The sequence below is a fragment of the Rhipicephalus microplus genome, chromosome 8 (assembly GCF_043290135.1).
Source record: "Rhipicephalus microplus isolate Deutch F79 chromosome 8, USDA_Rmic, whole genome shotgun sequence".
Lineage (NCBI taxonomy): Eukaryota > Metazoa > Arthropoda > Arachnida > Ixodida > Ixodidae > Rhipicephalus > Rhipicephalus microplus.
In genome coordinates, this window is record NC_134707.1 from 52,017,522 (window position 1) to 52,038,654 (window position 21,133).

Consider the following 21,133-nt stretch of genomic DNA (forward strand, 5'->3'; position numbering starts at 1 on the left):
GCCTATGTTGTAGCATCGCAGTGATGCTATGTACTTTTCTTTCCTCTTTTTGGGACTTGTTTTTTTTTTTCTTTTCGGAAGGGGGGATAATGCCACCAGCACGTAGTGGGTCGACAGCAAGAGCGGCTCTCAAGCTGGAGGAAAAAGAAGATCGCGTGTCTTCTTCTCTGCTCGAGAGCCAGCCACGACTGACGCATCGTACTAGAGCTAGCTACCCGGTCGTTCAATAAATCCCCCAGTACTTGTGACTCATCGTGACAATATTGGCTAATTAACTATACTTCATTAACGGAAATGTAGCAGTGCCTAGTCAAGTGCACTAGCAATATTGTGTAGTAGGTTTGCTCCGCGTAATGCGGTTGTTCTTTTTCTAAACCAGGCTTTGTGATAAACGGGACGCCGTGTGTGTGTGCTTGCGTGTTTCACACACACACACACACACACACACACACACACACACACACACACACACACACACACACACACACACACACACACACACACACACACACACACACACACACACACACACACACACACACACACACACACACACACACACACACACACACACACACACACACACACACACACACACAAGTATGGGTGCCTCAGCTATCTCTAGCTAGTGTTTAGAGATACACCTACGAGCTCTATGACGACGCGACCAAATGGAGGTTTGGAGGTTTTTTTATTATTGACGCGATTAAGTTACTAGATTTGTTGTGGTCTCAAATACTAATTAGGTAAGTTTAATTAACTAACTATGCTAATTATGCATGTTTAAATAACTACCGTTTGAGGCAATGAAATCGGGCGAATAATTCCAGTGAGAAAGTTACATGGACCAGTTTTCAAAGCATCCTATTAGGCAGTTCCCAGCTTTTTACTAAAGGGCCCCTTAAACAACCTGTAAATATATAGAAAACGCTGGGAAAGAATGATGCGCTGTTCCTTGTATACAGTGCGAACGTTTCATCTTTTCCCAGAGTTTTCCGTCCTTGCTGCACAATTAGTAGCGCGAGTTGTTTCGCCCTACATCAGGGTGAAATAAGGTATCGATTGGTGGACATACGAGAGATATCTATCGTTAGTTGTCACCGTGTTTTGTCACGCAGTCGCACGCCAGTTCTGTCTTGTTCGCGCGACTGTTGTGCGCTGCGAAGTGAATTGTTTTCTGCGTTTTTGACAGCGCAGGAGAATATATCAACGTGTAGCCGAACAGCGCCAAAAGTTGACGCGCACCACGATTACTGCTGACATTCATCGTGTTTCACGAAGGAAACAAATTTGCGCACATCTTACCGTAAAGGGAAACCGGAGTAATATGCGAAGCAGCCATGGGCCGACTTAAACTTTTATAAAGAGGTGCACTTTGTTTGTCACTGTAGACGTTCATGGTTTCACGGGCAACTGCTTTGCGAGCCTCGCCTCTGCCGCGCTCACGCTCATGCCTTCAATCATACCACGCTTTGTGTGTGGGAGAGAGAGAGGAGTAAGCACTTTTATTATACAGAGCGGCGCCGCTAGCGATCTCTACTCATACCAGAGCACGCGCCGGAGTGGAGCGATCGCTCTACCGCAAAGCCACCTAGTGAGCACTCCGAGCACTAGCGTGGCTATGACGGCGGACAAGAGACAAGCTCTGACCATAAGCTGCTTCGCATCTACAATAGCTATCCGTCGGTCCGTCGATCTCAGTAGAAATATCAGCCGTCATGCAGACACGGTGGAATCAGGGCGTCGATGAAGTATATATAAACACCTTGCAAGAAATCTACTGGGGATCAACTGCTACCTTAGTGCTTCATAAAGAAAGCAACAGAATACCAATCAAGAAGGGTGTAAGGCAAGGGGAGACAATCTCGCCAATGCTGTTTACCGCGTGCTTACAAAAGGTTTTTAGAAGCCTAAAATGGTAACAGTTAGGGATGAGAGTTAATGGAGAGTACCTTAGTAACCTGCGCTTCGCCGATGACATGGAATTGCTGAGTAACTCAGCGGACAAATTGCAACTCATGATTAAGGAGTTAGACAAGGAGAGCAGAAAGGTGGGTCCTAAAATTAATCTACAGAAAACGAAAGTAATGTACAACAACCTCGGAAGTGAGCAGCGCTTCGAGAAAGGTAATAGCGCACTTCAAGTTGTAAAAAACTATGTCTACTTAGGGCAGGTAATAACCGTGGAGCCGAACCACGAGATTGAAGTAACTAGAAGAATAAAAATGGCGTGGAGCACATTTGGCAAGCACTCTCAAATTATGACAGGTAGATTGCCACTATCCTTCAAGAGGAAGGTATATAACAGCTGTATCTTGCCGGTACTTAGCTACGGAGCAGAAACCTGGAGACTTACAAAGGGGGTCCAGCTTAAATTGAGGACGAGGCAGCGAGCAATGAATAAAAAATGGTAGGTGTAACCTTAAGAGACAAGAAGAGAGCAGAGTGGATTAAGGAACAAACGGGGGTTAAGGATATCATAGTTGAAATCAAGAAGAGGAAATGGGCATGGACCGGGCATGTAGCATGTAGACAGGATAACCGCTAGTCATTAAGGTTAACCAACTGGATTCCCAGAGAAGGCAAGCGGGTTAGGGGGAGACAGAAGGTTAGGTAAGCAGATGAGATTAAGAAGTTTGCGGGTATACATAGGCAGCAGCAAGCACAGGATTGGGTTAACTGGCGGAATATGGCAGAGGCCTTTGTCCTGCAGTTGACGTAGTCAGGCTGCTGATGATGATGATCGGGATGATGATGATGATGATGGTTCGTCGATCAGTCTATGCGACCGTCTGCCCGTCCATCCGTTCTTTATATCAGTCGGTGACTTCAACGTGGGCATTATGGACCTTAAGACCTAGCTCCAACGCGTTGTCATCATTCACTTGTGTGTTCGAATGCTGAACGCTTTGGAGTCCCAAACGCACTCTACTATAGGAGAGCTACAAGCTACCTTTGCACGCGCGTTAATTGTATGTTTAGATGAAGTGATTAATGATCTTGACTTCATGGTACTCTACTATAGGAGAGCATAAAGCCATCCCTTGGCTCTCACACTTTGTACGCGTGTTTAGAAAAAAGTGGGTAACAATTTAAAGTTACTATGGGAGAGCCCTTGATGAGGCCCTGTTGACAAAATTTATGCCGTGAACGAGTTCACGATGAGTGGTTACACATGTGTTTAGAAAAAGTGGTGAACAATTTTGAGTAGTTGGTACTCTACTATAAGAGATCATTAAGCCATCCCGTGGGCCTCACACTTGATGTGGCCGTGTCGACAAAGTATTGCACAAGAACATATACAACAGACCAATCTGTTTAGAAAAAAAGTTTACTTGCGCTATGTACAGAGAACAAAGATGTCATAACATCTCAGTAATAAGGGCACATACACTTTAGCACATCTATTTACCAAGACAAACATTACCACGCTGCAATGAAGACATCATTACCCTAATATACATGACAACGTTGGCATACATGTACACAAGAACTCAGTGTGATATGATAGAATGAATGGTATAATGATACAATGTGCTTAGAAAAGGTGGTTAACAATTTAGAGTACCTGGTACTCTACTATGGGGGAGCAGAAAGCCGTCCCGTGGTCGTCACACTTGATGCGGCTGCGTTGGCGAAAATTCCGCCTTCGTTATCCTAGAATGAATGGTATATTGTGGGTGGGGCCCCAGGACCGTATAATGATGTGTGTTTAGAGAAATTTATTCTCACGGACAGTGAACATTATCACAATCCAATGGAACATCGCGACAGGACATAACATCAACAGACACACCAAAAGTTGTTACAAAAGGATGTGTTTACATATGTACACGGAACGCAACATACACAGATACGCAAGAATTGTTACAAAAGAATGTCTACATATACACAATACATGGTAAACGAAGAACACACAAATGAAATATAAGGATCTATATGTTCGGTATTTACATAGTATCTACAAGGTATTTGTGCGAGTACTAAACAAAGATTAACCTACCAATGCCAGGCGGCCTGAAAACAAGCTTTACACGACTCATGCAGATGAACACAAAAGGACAGGACCAGTGTCGAAAAAATTCCTCCTCACCCAGAAAGAAGAGTTTCTCCGACAAAACAGATAGTATTTCTTTGTACGGTCGCTCCAAAATCGGGAAGAGAGCAAGGTGGCGACGACCTGCTGCAACAGCCTCACAGCGGTTACGCCAAGGACAGTAGGCACCAGCAACAATAAGAAGGCAGGCAAAGCGGCCTCGAGAACAACATCCAGAAGAAACAAAGCGGTTTACTCCAAGGCCATGAAATCCTGCATGCACAGCCCTCCAGAAAACACGAGCAACGACACATTGCCTTAACACATGCTGATTTGTTTCCCGTAGAGAGCAGTTCGGACATGTTGATGGCTGGACCATTCTCCTCCTTTCTAGGCGGTCAAGGGTAGGAAGAACGCCCCACCCCAGCCGCCACAAGAAGTCCCGGAGGTGGCCAGATAGAAATGATGCCGCCAGCGTGCTCCAAGACACACGAATATAGCGGGTGCGGCGTGCCGGAGGAACTAACGGGAGCAACAAAGCAGCTGTTGTGTCAACGAGGATTGTCTAACACATCTAACTCAGGGCAAGTCGACTGGATATGATGAAAAAACGCGACAGCTGTTGCATAAAATGGAGGAAGTATTACTGATTATGGGCCCCGATTAAGGTGCACATTAGGAATTAAATACCGAAGGTGAGTGCCTAGAAAATAATATGCCAGAGTTCATGCTGTGGATTCCTCTCCTTGTACGAGGCGCAACAGGAAGCGCAGGGCCAATAGCCGGCATCGTATTGATACCGAAGGGAAAGCAAAACCTCCCTGGGAACGCTGCTGTCCTAACGCCGCACGAGAAACCAACTCAGTGCCACCGGACCTAAAGAAGTAACACAAGGCAGATTGCAATGACCTCACGATGCGTAAAGGCGGCTGCTCCACGTGAGAAAGGTACCAAATGCGACCGCGGAACACAGTCTGCGCAAGGTACCTCCGCTCAAAAAGTGGAAAGTAAAAATTCCGGGTATTCTCAATTTTTTGTTTTACTTCATCGAGGGCGTTTGACCAAACGGAGTTACAAACGCCGTGGTGGTTGTATAAAATTCCTAAAATGCGAAGAGACGCAGCCGGCTGAAGAAGAGATGTGGAGCTATGTTTGGAGTTTGGATAGCCGATGAACAAATACTGGGATTCAGAGAGGTTTAGCACGGCACCTGAAATGTCACCATACTGAAAGAATAAACGCTTACTATGTGAAAGACCATCTTCATCTGAAAGGTACAGGGTTATGTCGTCAGCAAAAGCTGTGACTTTCACGGCATTGCTACCCGGAAGCGCAAGACCTCGGACATGCGAATCCGCTTCTAGAGACCACAAAAATGGCTCAAGGCTGAGGACAAATAGAACAGGAGACAATGGGCATCCCTGACGGACCCCACGTGTAATAGAAAAGGCAGCACTCTTCCAACCATCTAGAGCTAGTGTACTTTTTATATTAGAGTAGGTATGTCTAAATAATTCCACAAAAGTACCAGGAAAACTAAGGGCTGTGAGCACTTTAAAGATATACGTGTGCTCTAGTCAGTCAAATGCTTTCTCTTGGTCTAAAGACACAAGGAGACCACGCGCAGATCGCGACAGAGTATAGGCTATGATATCCCGGGTGGTAAAGAACAAGCTGTGTATTTCTCGTCCAGGCATATATGAAGCCTGGTGATGACCCACCAGAGTGTTCAAGAGTGCCCTCGAACAATGAACGATCACCATCGCGAATATACTATAGTCAACATTAAGAAGCGTGATAGGTCTCCAATCTTCAGGATTAACAGAGGAGGCATTATCTTTTGGAATAAGCACAATGCATCCATCGCGAAAACTTGATGGAAAGACACCATCCTCGAAACATCACCGGATAACCGCGATTAAGGTAGTACCAAGCTCATTCCAAAATCACAAGCAAAATTCAACTGGAAAACCGCCTGGCCCAGGGGCTGTCCCCCGTTTCATAGATTGTAGTGCTGCCTTTACCTCTTTGACTGAAAGAGGGACGTGCAGAGAATCAGCAGCTTGTTGAGGAACGCGAGGCTAACCTCTAACCATAGGCGGTATTATATCACAGTTTGTCCGCATGGCCGAACATGACATCTCTTCAAAATGCGCCAGAAAAAGAGATCGATCACGCGTTGGAAGTGGCTGAGTAGGTGGTGTCTGCGTGGTCGTAACGACAAGTGATTGTGACTGCCCAAAACACGATTGCTTCGCATAGCGTAGCACCTCGCGGTGGGCACAAGGGTTGTGCTTACACTCCATGCAGCCGCCACCGGAGACGAGGTGGCAGTCAAACGCTGGAAGCGTTCACGTAATTCGTGTTGCCAAGCTCGTATCAGGGGAGACGGCGTTTCAGCGCGCAAGGCGATGCGTAACTTCGCTGCAGTATCGGCCAGCTCCTCAGAAAAGCGACGACGAAGTGAACGCTCTTCAACTGAGCAGTGCAGGCGCCACTGCGTTTTAAGCGCATCCCAATCAAGTGAATCAGACGCACCGAGTGACACACGTATTGCACGGGACAAATTTGACCGAGAGCGCGCGTCCTGGAGGACGCAAACATCAAGACGCCGTGGTTTTCCCGAAAAAAATGGAATTTTTAGTTTTAAGAGAATCGGTTGATGGTCAGAGATGTACACAGGCGAAAGTGGGATAGGTGGAACACATAAGTCGGAGACAAACGTCTCTAAAGCATGTGGAATATAAGCCCGGTCGAGTCTGCTGGAGAATGGTCCGCGGTGCCATGTCGAAACAAAAGTATTCCCGTGCATGACACTATGCGCATCCAGCAATGAAAAATGGCGGACAAGGCGTCGCAGCTCACGTGAATTCCAAGCAGACCAAGACCAGCCAGGACCTTGTACATCGCATCGTGTATTTAGTACACAAAGACTCCAATTAGAATTACGTGACGATTGTCTAGAAAAAACAACCAAATATCGAGAAAAATGTTAGATTGTCCGGATTGTGCAGACGCATACACACATATTATCCTCATTTGAAAAAAAAAGTAGGTACAATCAAGAGCCATAATTCTACCAACGCCGTCATAAACAACGCGGTGACCTCTCAATAAAGCCCGATTAAATATAATGATGCCTACTCTCGTAAAACGACCTTTAGCGAAAGAAAAATAGCAATCTAAGTTAAACTTGTGTTTGAAAGCCCTAACGTCGGATAGTGAACAGAAATTAGTTTCCTGCAGGCACAAAACATCACAATTTGCAGCACGGGATACACTAATCAACTCGGCCTGCTTTACCAGACTGCGAAAACCTTTTACGTTGAAGGAAATAATATTCAATGCGGTAGCCATCATAAACAATAAAGACAAATTTGGATACTAAACTCACAGTTCTGACAGACGCGGGAGCGGGTGCCTCGCAAGCAGCTCAATCACTTCTTACGACCAGGCGACCAACCGCAAGCGCGGGGCTTCCATGGCCGCATCGAAGTCCGCAGGAGACTTGTGTTTCTGCTGGGGGTCTCCGAGTCGCTGTTGGATATTCGGTGGCACTAGGTGCCGAGGCTCTTGAGCGAAAATGGCACAAATTCGTCCAAACTGTCCCGGCTGATCTCGCTTGGAGTGCTGTCGGTGTCTATTTGCAGGGCCGTGTCACTTCTAGTGCTGCTTGAGACCTCGTTGATGTAAATCTCGTCACCTTGGGAAAAGGTCTAATCAATAATAGAAGGACTAACAGAAGATTGGGCAGCCATGGGGTGAGCATCAGATATCCCGTCATTATCTGCGACGCGTTAATCGAGAGACGCCTCCTCAGGCGAGGGCTCGACCTGTGGCTCTGTGGGAACCACCACTGGTCGCGGGTCGCTGGATGGACCATCCGCACCTTGAGGGGCTGCCTGGTCCGTGCTGGCTGGAGACACTGTGGGCGTTTGGTGTGGCGTTGCGATGTGCCCAACTTCGTCCTGGCAAATCCGGGCCCCGCGTCAATGATACGGCGTCCTTCTTCTTGCCTGGTTGAAGAGGTGGGTAACTCTTGGAGGCCGCCTTGGAATACGACGGCCTGATGGTGCAGGCGACGGTGGTATGCGGGTCACCACAACGGCGACATGGCAGCGAGAAGCCCTTCCCGTCGTGCCATAAACGCCGCACCTTCCACAAAACGAAGCTGTGCAGATCATACAGAAGTGCCCACTGTCTCCACATTGACGGCACACTCGCTGGATCCCTTTATAGTCACAGGTCACTCAATGGCCTGTGACCTTGAGGTATATGGGCACCAGCGATGACGTCTTCTTTTCCATCCGGACGAATCGCGTCCCAGTGGTCACGGTTGGGCGCGACCCCATGAGTCCTCTGCTCATATGCAGCACCTTTCTGTAGGGAGACAATGCTTGCGTGAGGACCACCCTGGGAACGTGGCATGGCAGAAACAGAACGGTGACGTGAGTGACTTGGGGTCCTAAGGGTACGCCAGCAACGCGCTCTACTCTGATGATGAGGTGAGACGCGTTGACGATTTGAGCCAGAGTGGCTTCACTGTTAACGGTGACTTGGAAATTCTGGCCTCCAAAGTGCTGTACACAGTGGACCTCTTCGATTCCTTCTATTGAAGACGTCGCGTCAATGACGTCTTCGGGACTAGTCCCCTCGGGGACGACTAGAGCGAAGACTAGCGCCTTATTCGGGGGCTGGCTTTCCATTACGGGCGTCCACCAGCCCAGGGATGCCCTGAGAAGCTATCGACGACAACGAGGGGACACGAGCACTACAAATTCCACCGAAAGACTCCAAGCAGTCGGAATGACTTTCAACATGGGGGACTTATAGTGACCCCCGCTCTTACTGCAGCGGACGATCACCGCGGGTTCACGCTTAGCGAGCCACAGGGCCGCTACTCCGTTTACTCGCGTGTAGCGCACCGCTCCGCGCGCGCTCAACTAATAAGGCGTTTAGCGCGGCGGGGCAAATAGACAGTGTTCTAATGCAAAAGTACACAACACTTTATTGCCTCTGGCGGCACCCCGAACAACAGTACAACGTCCGCTCCCGGGACGCGGGTAGCAAAGGCACCCGCACGCGGACGTTCACAATAAGGGGAAAACCGCGAGCACGTCGCAGCTGGCAATGGCGAGCTTTGACACGCCGGTCGGGAAAAGGTCCCTCGCGGCTATGCTGCGCACTCTCACGATGGCCAATGGGCCTGGTCGCGAGTGTTAGGGCAACCTCGTACGCGTAGGCCTACGGCAAGTGCGGCTCGTTGTGGTACGACCACTTCAAGCACTAGGCACCGCTCTGGGCTTAGCGTACGCTACCGAAGCTAGCACTCAAGTAAACACGCCTGCCGGGGTGCCCAAGGCCACCCCGGGCAGGCTACCGTCCGTGATTCCCAAAGGGGACGCGGACGAAGGAAAACACGTGCTTACCCGGCGCCGTCCACGGAGAAGAGAGCGCTCCCTCGGCGCGCGCGTACCACGTGCCGTGCCCGCACGTGGCGCCATCTATCGCCACGTGGTGTTAACAGAGCGGGAAAGCAAAAGAGTGTGGCCGTGTGGCGGAATGCCCGCGAAATGGTCGCGGGCGCGCCTCAGATCCCCACAGACTTCAGAGTTACCTTGTAGCTCGCGGGAAATATAGTGTGTGTTTAGAGAAACTGTCTTCAGCACGACTGTTTGCGAAGCCAAATTGTTCGCGCAATGGTTGCGTACTTTCGAGCTTACATGTCCTCATCTCTTTTCCAGGTATTCAGATGAAGTTTTGCTGTGATATTGTTTGGTCATTGTGCAGTGTTTTAGAAGTACAAAGCCACGGTTCACTTTATTGATGGATGATGCTTTTTTTTATTCTCGTGTTTTTGACGTTAGCAAAGAAATCACCGAAAGCAATGTTTATGTCGTAAAATTCTTTGTCATGTGCGTAAAGAAACGGCATTGTCCGTGGCATGATGAGATTGAATGTGGAAAGGAGAGAACACCACGGCTAACTATGGCGCATGAGGAGTTCTAGTTATCAGGCGAAAACCTAACCCCCGTGCTCAAAAACTTTTCCGGACTTGAACTTCACTTACCACCACCTTCAGTGCAGTGCGTGTAGGCAAAAAATCACAGCATATCCACGGAATGCATGGCGAGGAGTGGGACGAAGCATACGTCGGTCCGTCCGCGTTTCCGTCCGTCTGTGTGACGAGTCGTGCGTCCATCCATCCGTTCGTGCATCCGTTCATGCGTCCGTCCATGCATCTGTTCGTTCGTGTGTTCAACCATCCGTCTGTGCGTTCATCCGTACATCCGTTCATGCATCCTTCCGTGAATACATCCGTGCGCTTGTCCACGCGTCTGTCCGTCCTTCCGTGTGTTTGGTCATCCATGCGTCCGTCAAACCGTCCGTCCGTCCGTGCATCTGTCTGTCTCTCCATCCGTCCATCCATCTAGCGAACACTCCAAGTACCGCCATCTCGCATTTTTTCATCATTTATTCATCAATAGAAGTACCGCTATCCAGTGGACAGTCTAAGGACTAAACGAGAGAAGGTACCGCATTTCTGTTGTCAGCGCTTTGTTACCACCGAGAGCGTGATAACGACGCCGTGCTACGTTTTTCGGGACATGTGGACATGCGGATACGTGCCCGAGGGCAGGTGTGTACCACTGGTATGCAGGTACGTGTCACAGGTTACGCACTATGACAACGGGGGACGTACAAGCCACGCCACAAGGAGCTTCGACCCCAAAAGAAAGAAGAGAAGGATGTTCGCTTAACGCTGTGCAAGGCCACTTGGCCGATCTCCCGCATTTTGTATGAGCCATCAGAGAAAGAATAGAAGAAGGCTCGAAATATTTTTTGGTAAACGATCTAGTGCAGTTACCATACATATGATACTATATGTTGACTTGGTGAATACCCCAAACTGGGTATGTGCCGTCGATTCCAGTCTACCAACAAACAAATCGAAACTGGACAATTCTGAATAGGGTTGTTTCTAGCCCTTAGCTAGAGGATGCAGGTTGTGTCTACGTTTCTTCTCAGCGCAGAGAAGTTCGAGTTAAACCGTAGCCAATCACAGACACGACACGGGCATGTCGATGTTGGCGTACATGCCTTCCATGACTCCGGGAACTTCTCGTGGCCCACGTTTGTCTTTCCAGTTACTGAGTATTAGTGGTTTTCAGCAAGCTACCGAAACACGTTACGTGAAGGCGGCAACACGCAACCGTCTGATGAGTGCGTAGGCGGGACCATTGTGCGCTAATACGGAAAAGAACCTTGTCGTATTTCCGTAAGATGTTTCCATAGCTTGCTAAAAACCTCTATATTCTCTCGTTGTACGTACGTGGCGTTCCAGGCTCGCAGCCACTGCTTCGAAGTCATTTCTTAAGCTAACGTTAGCCCTCTTTAATTTTTAGTCAAATTTTAGTAGTGACGTTGGCCCATTTCTGTGACACCCGTTTATTATTATGAAAGTGCTTTTTTGTGATTGGCCGCTCAGTTGGCTCGCACCCGATAGGCCGTACTAATTACGGCTAGTCTTAACAGATTTGCTGTTGAAGCATACAGCTGATTAGCGGTTACGCAGCTGAAGGAACAGTTTTTCCTGCTATTAAAATAAACCGACGCCATGCTGCAGGGGCGTAGCTGGAAAGTTCTTCGGGGGTATGGGGGGGGCACCTCTTTGATTTCAGGAGGGGCACCCCCTTGAAATGGTCATTTTTCCACGTTCTATGTTATGGTTGGATGGATGGAAGAACTTTAAGCTACGCTACGCTATGGTGAAACAAAAAAAAATTGTGGGAGGAGTGGCGGGGAGGGGGGGGGGGGGGGCACGGGCCTGGTGTGTGCCACGCCTTGGCTACACCCATGTCATGCCGATGCTCTTATCGCCATACTCGGAGGTGTGAGAGGCTTCAGATATATAAGGCGGGCTTTTGCAGCGAATGCTGTAATGAGATGAGAAGGGTCGTTTTTGGCGCCGTAGGTGTCCACCGCCACTGGTGTCCATAACCACTATCGCGGGAGAAACAACAACAACAACAACAACAACAACAACAACAACAACAACAACAACAACAACGACGACGACGACGACGACGATGACGACGACAACGACAACGACGACAACAACAAAACACCGAGGAGAGACTAGGATTTCTACCAAAGCCCCAGCGTGCAAGCCAAGTATTCTGCCCCTGAGCTAAGCCGGTCCTAGTATACCTCCCTACGTTTATGATATATTTACCATATTTATTTAGTTATTGATTTTATAAATTGATTGGTTGCTAGCTTCCTTTTTGATGCGACGTTTTAATGCTTCTGTATTCCCACTTTAGCATCGACTCTGTGGCCTGCAGTATTTCTCTAAAGGAAAAAAAAAATAACGTCGTAGCCTTAAAGAGCTCGTTCCGCAGAAATTCCGTTGTCGGCTTCATTGCTTGTGAACAAACCAATCTTCATCCTATGCGTGACCGAAAAATCGGGAACGATGCAAATAAAAATACAAATATTCTGGTTCAGAGTAGGGATCGGACCCGGGTCATTCACGTGGCAAGCGATATTCTTCCATTGAGCCCCGTGTCTGCTCCGAAATTCCGTGAAAATAACTTCCTCTGCTTGAAAATGCAGTGAAAGTAACTTGCATACTTTGCAGCCACACGAGTCCCGCATACATGCCTAACAATACATCATGTAATGTCACAGTAATAACGCGTGGCACAAGCGTACATTGCAATCGGGCATCAGAACATGTACTGACGATGACTTCGTGGATTAAACTCAGTTGCGTAGGCAGGCTTCATGTCGGGTAAGGAATCTCTTTAATACGTGTAATAAAGTGTTTTAGGGCAGCAACGGAAAAACCAGGTGTCACACAATTCGAATTGCGTAATGATTAGATTGCTGAATGCCCCGGTCCATTGCAAAAGTCTGATGCATAATTCGTCATCGTCGTCAGCCCCAACATACACAAAATGCACATTATTTGTTGCAGATATGCAGCGGGTGCCACACTCCTCCGAAGAGTTCCGCAGCAGATGCTTTCTTACTACACAATGATTATGATTTAGGGCATAGGGGGGATCCGAAACTGCTTGTAGCAGCTACCGAAAAGGTGTTTCAGAAAGCTTTAGAAAAACTGCTAATCCAGCTTTCGCTATGATTGTGCGGCGCGTTCTACGCAGGCCTGTTGATTTTAATTTTTACTTTTACAGCATACTTTTGCTTTTTGTTGTCGTTTCTTTTCCCTTTTCCTGTGTTTATTTGTCACTGTGTGTAAAGATGTTGCCTTGATGTAGCCAGTAATTGAAGTTTAGTTCAAGTTTTATTCATTGCTATTGTATGTACAAAAAACGTGTTACATGATACATAAAAAATCAGGAGGTCTTAAAGTAGGAGACCGCCCTGGGGACCTTCTATAATTAGTGGAGTACATAAAAGTTAACAGCAGCAGAAAGAGCGAAAAAACGGAAAACGCAATCAAAACACAACGATGTACACTAAAAAAGCTGCTGCCGCGCGCCTTTATACTTGTGCCACACCATGGCATCATCTTCTTTCACACACACACACACACACACACACACACACACACACACACACACACACACACACACACACACACACACACACACACACACACACACACACACACACACACACACACACACACACACACACACACACACACACACACACTCACGCACGCACACGCACACGCACACGCACACGCACACGCACACACGCACGCACACACACATATATATATATATATATATATATATATATATATATATATATATAATTTAGAAGGCCGAGGTATGTGATTCCAAAGATAAATACCCCATAGAAGCGAGCTGTAAACCTGCCATAGTTCGATCTTAGTTTGGCTAAAGGAAAGTTTTTTTTTTTCTGCTCTGAAGACCTAGTATACTTGTTAATAAGAAGGTCATGGTGAGCAATACTATCTGATGGTATTTTGCGATGAATAAGACGGTATGTGATGAGGGATAATCTGTGATATAACAACTCCTGAATCGGTAGAATGCGCAGCTGTTGATAGATGGATATTGAAGGGAAACAGAATGGGTTATGTGTCATTAGTTTTATCGCCTTGTTTTGAAGGTGCTGAAACGGTTTTAGATGAATAGCGTATGTGTTACCCCATAAATATAGGCAGTGTGATTAATGGTTAGTAATATAAGCATGATAAAACAAGATAAAAATATGAGGTTGAAGAAATGAATGTGTTTTAATGATATTGCGCATACCAAAAGAAACCTTTTTGATGAGCGAGTTGGCATGAATATCATACTTAAAATGTTTATCCTCAGTAATACCTAGAAACTTAACATTCTCAGATGTCGGTATATTATGATTATTCAATGATACAAGTAGGAAACACGTAATCACTGTTTGGGGGTTCTGAAAAAGCACGAAAGTTGTTTTAGCAGCTATAATGTTAAGTTAGCGATTTGTGCATCATGAATGAACGTTTTTAAGATCCGTAGTGAGTATGTACTGAAGTATGGTGACTGATTTATGTGGTGAATAAATGGTTGTATCATCAGCATGCAGCCAACAGTTACTAGATATAAGCGTATTGGGTAAGTCATTGAATAGGAGAAACGACAAAGGGCCTTATATAGAGCCTGGAGGAACAGCACAATGAAATAATTTACTTGGCAATAGCTGGCCATTGATATACACTACTTCCGGCATGTCGGACAACTAGATGCGAAATAAGATAGTTCGGCAAACGAGAAGCTTTTGAATGACTGTACTAAAAATGGCAAACTAAAAATTGAGTAGTTAACGTTATCACGAGCACCGTTTTTGAACACCGGAATCACATTTCCACGTTTCAAGACCGAGGAAAATTTACCTGTATTGAAAACTTTGTTAGCAATATCTGCCCAAAACACTGATATATCCGCAGCAACTAGTTTTATTTTAGAAGGCTGGATAGAATCCAGCCCTGTTCCCGTAACTTTTAAGGAAGAAACAACCTTAAACAATGCTTCTGATAAAACAAGATGGAGGAAGAAAGACTGAGAGCTACGTGGAAGATGGGGTAGAACACTAGAGGAAGACGCATTTTGGCATGTGGAAAAACGATCAATGAAAGCGTTAGGTATATCAGCCTCGATAGTGTATTGTCTATCATTGTAAATTATTTTTAATACCCGTATCTGACTCTGTTGTGTCAAGAAATTCTTTAATGAGCTCTCAATATTACCTGGTATTTCTCCCGTTTTTGGATATGCACCGTTCATAATATTCTCGTCTTGCACGCTTAAGGATCCCGGAAAGAATACAGTTTTAATTTTTAAATCTAGCTCGCAAAGATACGTTCAATGGCTTCAGTCTGACTTTTCTGAGAGTATTGTTTTCCTTATAAATATAGCGAAGCGACGCGTTTGTGATCGGTGAATTCTATGGATTCACGCTGCTTGTTCATTTCTGTTTGATTCATATATATATATATATATATATATATATATATATATATATATATATATATATATATATATATATATATATATCGTGGGGTCGATTCCTGCTCGCGGCAGGTTATTTTTTCAGCCACTTTTCTTTCTTCCTATTACAGAACATTGGTTTTAATAACTTTCCATATACATGCCTTGGCATTATTGTCTGTTCGATCTCATTATTATTGTGTCAAAAAACGAAAAAACGAGCCCTTAGGTATGCACTTCTTTCCCTTATTCATTGACGAGTATCTCGTACTGGCAGACTTGGTGCCGTTAGGTTGTATACAAGGGACTATTGGTCAGCTGCCAGCTCGTAATAAGTTCACGTGCTACGTGATGCCATACAGGCTTATAAAGAAGTGTGCCAGACTCGCCGCCATGCCTACAGCTGGCGCTGACTGACACTCCCACGTTTAAATTCCTATATAATAATAATAATAATAATAATGGTTTTTATTTCCACCAATACACAGTTGATGGAGGGGGTGAGAATAAAAGCGATTATCCGCTTGACTAAGTTCTCACCCCCCAATGTACATAAGGCAGTGGCGGTGGCGGCAACAGAACACCACAGCTGACAAGAATACACAACATTAACAAAATTAGAATTGATAAAGCCTTCAAACTAAAAAAGAAAAAAAAAACCCACACAGACACAGTGCAATAAACATATATAGTAATATAAATCAAAAGTCGCAATATGTAAAGCACGAATACATTAAACATATTATTTACATGCAGCGGTGACTGCATTTTCATCCTTTGTGTTTTTGTTTATTGTTTTCCCTAATTGTTATCTACGAACTTTGAAGATAAGGTCTTAATTGTCAGGAGTGTTAATAAGATATTGGCGAAGTTGAGAAAGGGTGATATCTGCTATGTTAACACCTGATGAATATAACCTGTTTAATTGTAACGGTAGCTGATAAGTAATTTTTTGTTGTCCATAGTTAGTTCTTATACGAGGAAGCATCCAAGGTGGTTGATGACGGTGAGGGTACTTTGATTGATAACGTATCATGGAAGCGATATCTGTAATAGTAAATGAACGTTTTTTTTGTTCGATCTTATAGCGGCGTAAAAGCCTGTAAATGTATAGGTGGTAAACATTGATGATTTCATGTTCACTAAACAAGTGATCTGTTGTATGTCTGTGAGGAAGGTTGTAAATTAGACGGAGGATTTTATTATGGAGTGATGAAATTTTTCTTAAATTAGTTTTAGTCGTTGTCGCCCACACTAACGTGCAGTAGTTCAAGTGTGAAAGGAATAAAGCGTGGTATATAGCAAGCTTTGCCTTTAAAGGTAAAACAGATTTATGTCGCCAAAGTATACCAACCGCTCTCGATGCTTTTAATAAAATGTTGTGGACATGATCATTCCATTGCAAATGTAGTGTGAAATAAACTCCTAGTGATTTTATTGACCTGACAATTTCAACTGGCTGGGATTTATACAGCAAATGTACTAAAGTATCAGATTTTTTATTAATAGAATTAAAAATTATAGCTTTAGTTTTATTTACATTAACTGACAGTGCATTTTCCTTTGTCCAAACTTCTAGCTTACCTAATACATTGTTACCACGGGAAGATAGCTCATTGTGTGTATCAGCTGACAAAAGGATTGTAGTGTCATCCGCATAAATAATAAACCTGGATTGATCATCAATGTTCGCAATATCATTAATATAAATGTTAAAGAGAAGAGGCCCAAGTATACTGCCCTGTGGCACACCGGCTGTAATATCACGCGTTTTGGACTGAAAATTGCTGATTTGAACGTACTGCTTCCGATGAGATAAATAAGATTTTATTAAATCTAAAGCGTGCCCTCTAATACCACATAAATCCAATTTTCTAAATAAGATACTGTGTACTATGCAGTCAAATGCTTTGGTAAAATCTACAAAAATGCCTAACACGAACTTATTTTTTTCTAATTTATCAAGAATATATTCTTTTTGATGAATCAAAGCAATTTCCGTAGAACGGTTTTTTCTAAATCCATACTGAGAATCATTGATAATATTGTTAGATTGTAAAAACTTGTCCATGCGTTTCAGTATGATTTTTTCCAGACATTTAGAAAAAACAGGAAGGATACTAATTGGCCTATAATTGCTAAAGTCATTTTTGTCTCCCTTTTTGTAAAGCACAATTACTTTTGCTATTTGCATAGCCGAAGGAAATGTAGCGGTTTGCAGGCACAAATTAAAGATATGTGTAAGCGGCACACAGATTAATTCAATGACATATTTTACTGGACGAATTTGTATGTTGTTTAAATCACATGACGTACTGTTTGAAAGCTCAAGAAACGTTTGCGTTACTTCACTCTCACCTACTGGTTCAAGAAAAAGAGTAGATGAACATCTGGCAGTAGGGGTGTCTTGTGAGTTATGTGGTGTAGAATGATCCCTTGCGAAGTACAAACTAAATGCCTCAGCTAATTTTTCCCCTGTGTAATCTTCTCCTTTATGAGTGATCTTGTCGAAATGCGTATCCTCAATGAAATTAGCGTCCAGAGAACGGATTTGTTTCCATAGTTTATCAGGATGCCGAAATGAATTTTCGAATTGTTTTTCATAATATCGCTTTTTGGCATTTCGGATGTCACTGGTCAACTTGTTTCTGTAGCTTTTAAACTCTTGAAACAGCTGTGTGCTTTTGGAGGCAATGTATGTGTTATAGAGTTTATTCTTCTGTTTAATGCGTGTATGAAGTTCATTACATATCCAAGGTTTTCTTATCTTTTTCATAGTACGTTTCTTTTTTAGCGGAAAGTGCCTATTATAAACACCGCAGAATTTACTAAGAAACTTTTCATAAGCTGCCTCTGCATTAGTTTCATTGAACACATCACTCCATGACATAAGTGACATTTCACTGTGAAAATTTTCAAGAGCATTAGGTGTGACGTACTGAACCATTGGGGTACATGTGTGTTTAGATCTAGGCTGCTTTTTCTGAAAAAACAAATAAATGCCCATGTGGTCACTTAAATCGCAACAGATTACCCCTGAATGTATAACAGAATTGTTAATATTAGTAATAAACAGGTCAATCAGTGTTTCTGAGTTAGTAGTTATACGAGTAGGAAGCTTAGTAACAATACTGAAGCCAAAACTTCTTAACAGCACATCAAAATCAATTGCATGGGCAGAATTAGACATCATGTCTATATTAAAATCACCGCCCATAATGACATCATAGTGATGCGCAGAAGTGAAAGAAATATATGATTCAATGTACTCAAAAAATACGTCAACATCTCCACTGGGTGGTCGGTAGAACACTGAATAAACGGTATTATTTGCCAATACAGAAACAACCTCAACAGCAGATGACATGCAACAAAGTTCCGAGATCAATTCACATTCGATTTTCTTATTAACGAAAATGCAAACACCTCCACCACGACCCACATTACGATTGACGGCAAATGTGGAAAATGATGGCAAACAAAAGCTACTGCTCAGCCATGACTCAGATACCATGACGAAATCAAAAGACAGGTTAAAACTGTCTAACAAAATTTGCAGTTCATCAGCCTTATTGTTCAGTGATCGTACATTCAAATGATGAAAACATTTCACTGATGAGCCCAACCAATCGGTAGGCATGACGCTGCGAATGTTGCAAGGCAACACGAATCTATTGTTAGCCATTTTGACGTGATGTTCACATATTATGTGCTGACGTGCCTAACCACAGTAAAATTAGCCAGCTGACTCGCGTCCCTGACAACATGGGACGGTTCGCCATCTTTCCTGCGGATGAAGATTTTCCCGTTTGCATACCACACGTAACGGAAGCCATTATCGCGAGCCCATTGCTTCACAGTCCACAATAGTGTTCTTGCCCTGCGCGTTAGGTTTTCCGAAAAGTATATGTTTGCATCCTTTTCCTTTAGTAATCGCCTTTTCTGCACATATCCCTCAGCTTTTGGCTTTGAAAACGTATGATAATGGCGGGGGTCTTATTTGCCTTCGCCGGAAGGCGATGATAAGCTTCAAGGTCGTGATCGCTGACCTCAGGAACTTGGATCATCCTGGCTATCTCGTTTATCTTTTGGAGTAGATTCTCGTGCTCGTTGAAAAGTTTCCCATGAATTTCCAAGTTTCGGCTCCTGCTACGCATTTCCAGGTCATTCAAGTCAGAGTTTATCTGGTGTAGTTCCTCGTCAGGCCTTGCTCGTTCCAACTGTTCAGTTCTCTTACGGAGCTGCTCAATTTGTTTATCTTGGCTGTCCAATCGCTTCAGAATGGTATCGAAATGATCAGACATTGTTTGCACTGCCTGTTCAATGCTGTTCATCTTTTCATTTAGTGGCATTAGAAAATCAAGTTTTTGACTTAACTCCGCAAAAGCAACAGCAAAGTTAAAATCCTGACGAGCCGCAGCAGCGGCACCTGCACCGACGCATGGCGCACCAGTTTTACACGTGGAACACACATAGTTTTTGCGAGAATTGGTGCCACTTCTCGTCTTATCAAGCGGCTCAGTCAGTCCAGAGCACTGTTCGATGTGATAAGAATTACCACACTTTTTGCATTTCACTTTAGCATCAGTAGTTTCTAGGGTAAGCATGCAAGCAAGGCATATGTCCTCCCCAGAAACACTCATCTCTCATACACCTCGAAAAGCATGACTACGACGACAAGTTTGGCAGCAGCAGCAACCAGCAGAAAAATAGGAAAAGGAAAACACTGTGTGAATGTGTGAAGACAAACCTGTGAAAAATGCAGATGAACACGTCAGAACGGGCGTCTATCGCCGGTCACCGCTACTGCCAAACTGCCGATAACAGGTGGGGGCAGGGGCGTCTCAGATCATGACGCAATCCCAATGTTTGCGATGCCAGATTCCGTCGGCCGCCGAGTCCTGGACATCCAAAAGAAGAATAATGTAGCAGTTGCCGGCGTTGCAAGGTACCACGCTCGTCAGTGCGGCAGAACCAGCTATCCAGAGAATAGGACCACCGGTATCAGCGGCAGGACAGGGACGAACCTGTGAAAAATGCAGATGAACACGTCAGAACGGGCGTCTATCGCCGGTCACCGCTACTGCCAAACTGCCGATAACAGGTGGGGGCAGGGGCGTCTCAGATCATGACGCAATCCCAATGTTTGCGATGCCAGATTCCGTCGGCCGCCGAGTCCTGTGAAAAATGCAGATGAACACGTCAGAACGGGCGTCTATCGCCGGTCACCGCTACTGCCAAAACTATAAACCCAATAAAGTGGCTGGGGGGCTGGTAGCCGTGATAGCTCAGTGGTAGAGCATCGAACGCGTTATTCGAAGGTCTTAGGTTCGATTCCTGCTTATGGCAGGTTATTTTTTCACCCACTTTTCTTTCTTCCTATTTAGATTACATGGATCCTAATAACTACCTTTATACATTTCTTGGCGTAATAGTCTGTTAGATCTCATTAACATTGTGTAAACACGCGAGAAAACGAGCCCTTAGGTATATACTTCTTTCCCTTATTCGTTAACGAGGGTCTCGTACTGGCAGACTTGGTGCCTTTAGGTTGAATACGAGGGACTATTAGTCAGATTTCAGCTCGTAATAAGTTCACGTGCACCGTGACGACATACAAGCGCCTAAA

General features: G+C 44.8%; 1 protein-coding gene across 3 annotated transcripts in view; it reads right to left on the reverse strand.

Annotated features, from left to right (window-relative positions):
• Window positions 1-20,740, reverse strand: part of LOC119165421 (prolactin-releasing peptide receptor) — a 42,469-nt gene extending 21,729 nt beyond the window's left edge. Inside the window, exons 1-2 of one of the 3 annotated variants that reach the window (XM_075871808.1) lie at window positions 20,532-20,740; window positions 20,255-20,405 (exon numbers count right to left, since the gene is read on the reverse strand). Coding sequence is in view for 1 of the 3 variants with exons in the window: in XM_075871805.1 (XP_075727920.1) it covers window positions 6,902-6,943 (42 nt within the window). In the remaining 2 variants the exon portion in view is untranslated. Of the gene's footprint in view, window positions 1-6,901; window positions 6,995-20,254 lie in introns of those variants that run through there. The other 2 variants (XM_075871807.1, XM_075871805.1) reach the window with 2 other exon arrangements.
• Between the last annotated feature and the right edge of the window lie 393 nt (window positions 20,741-21,133).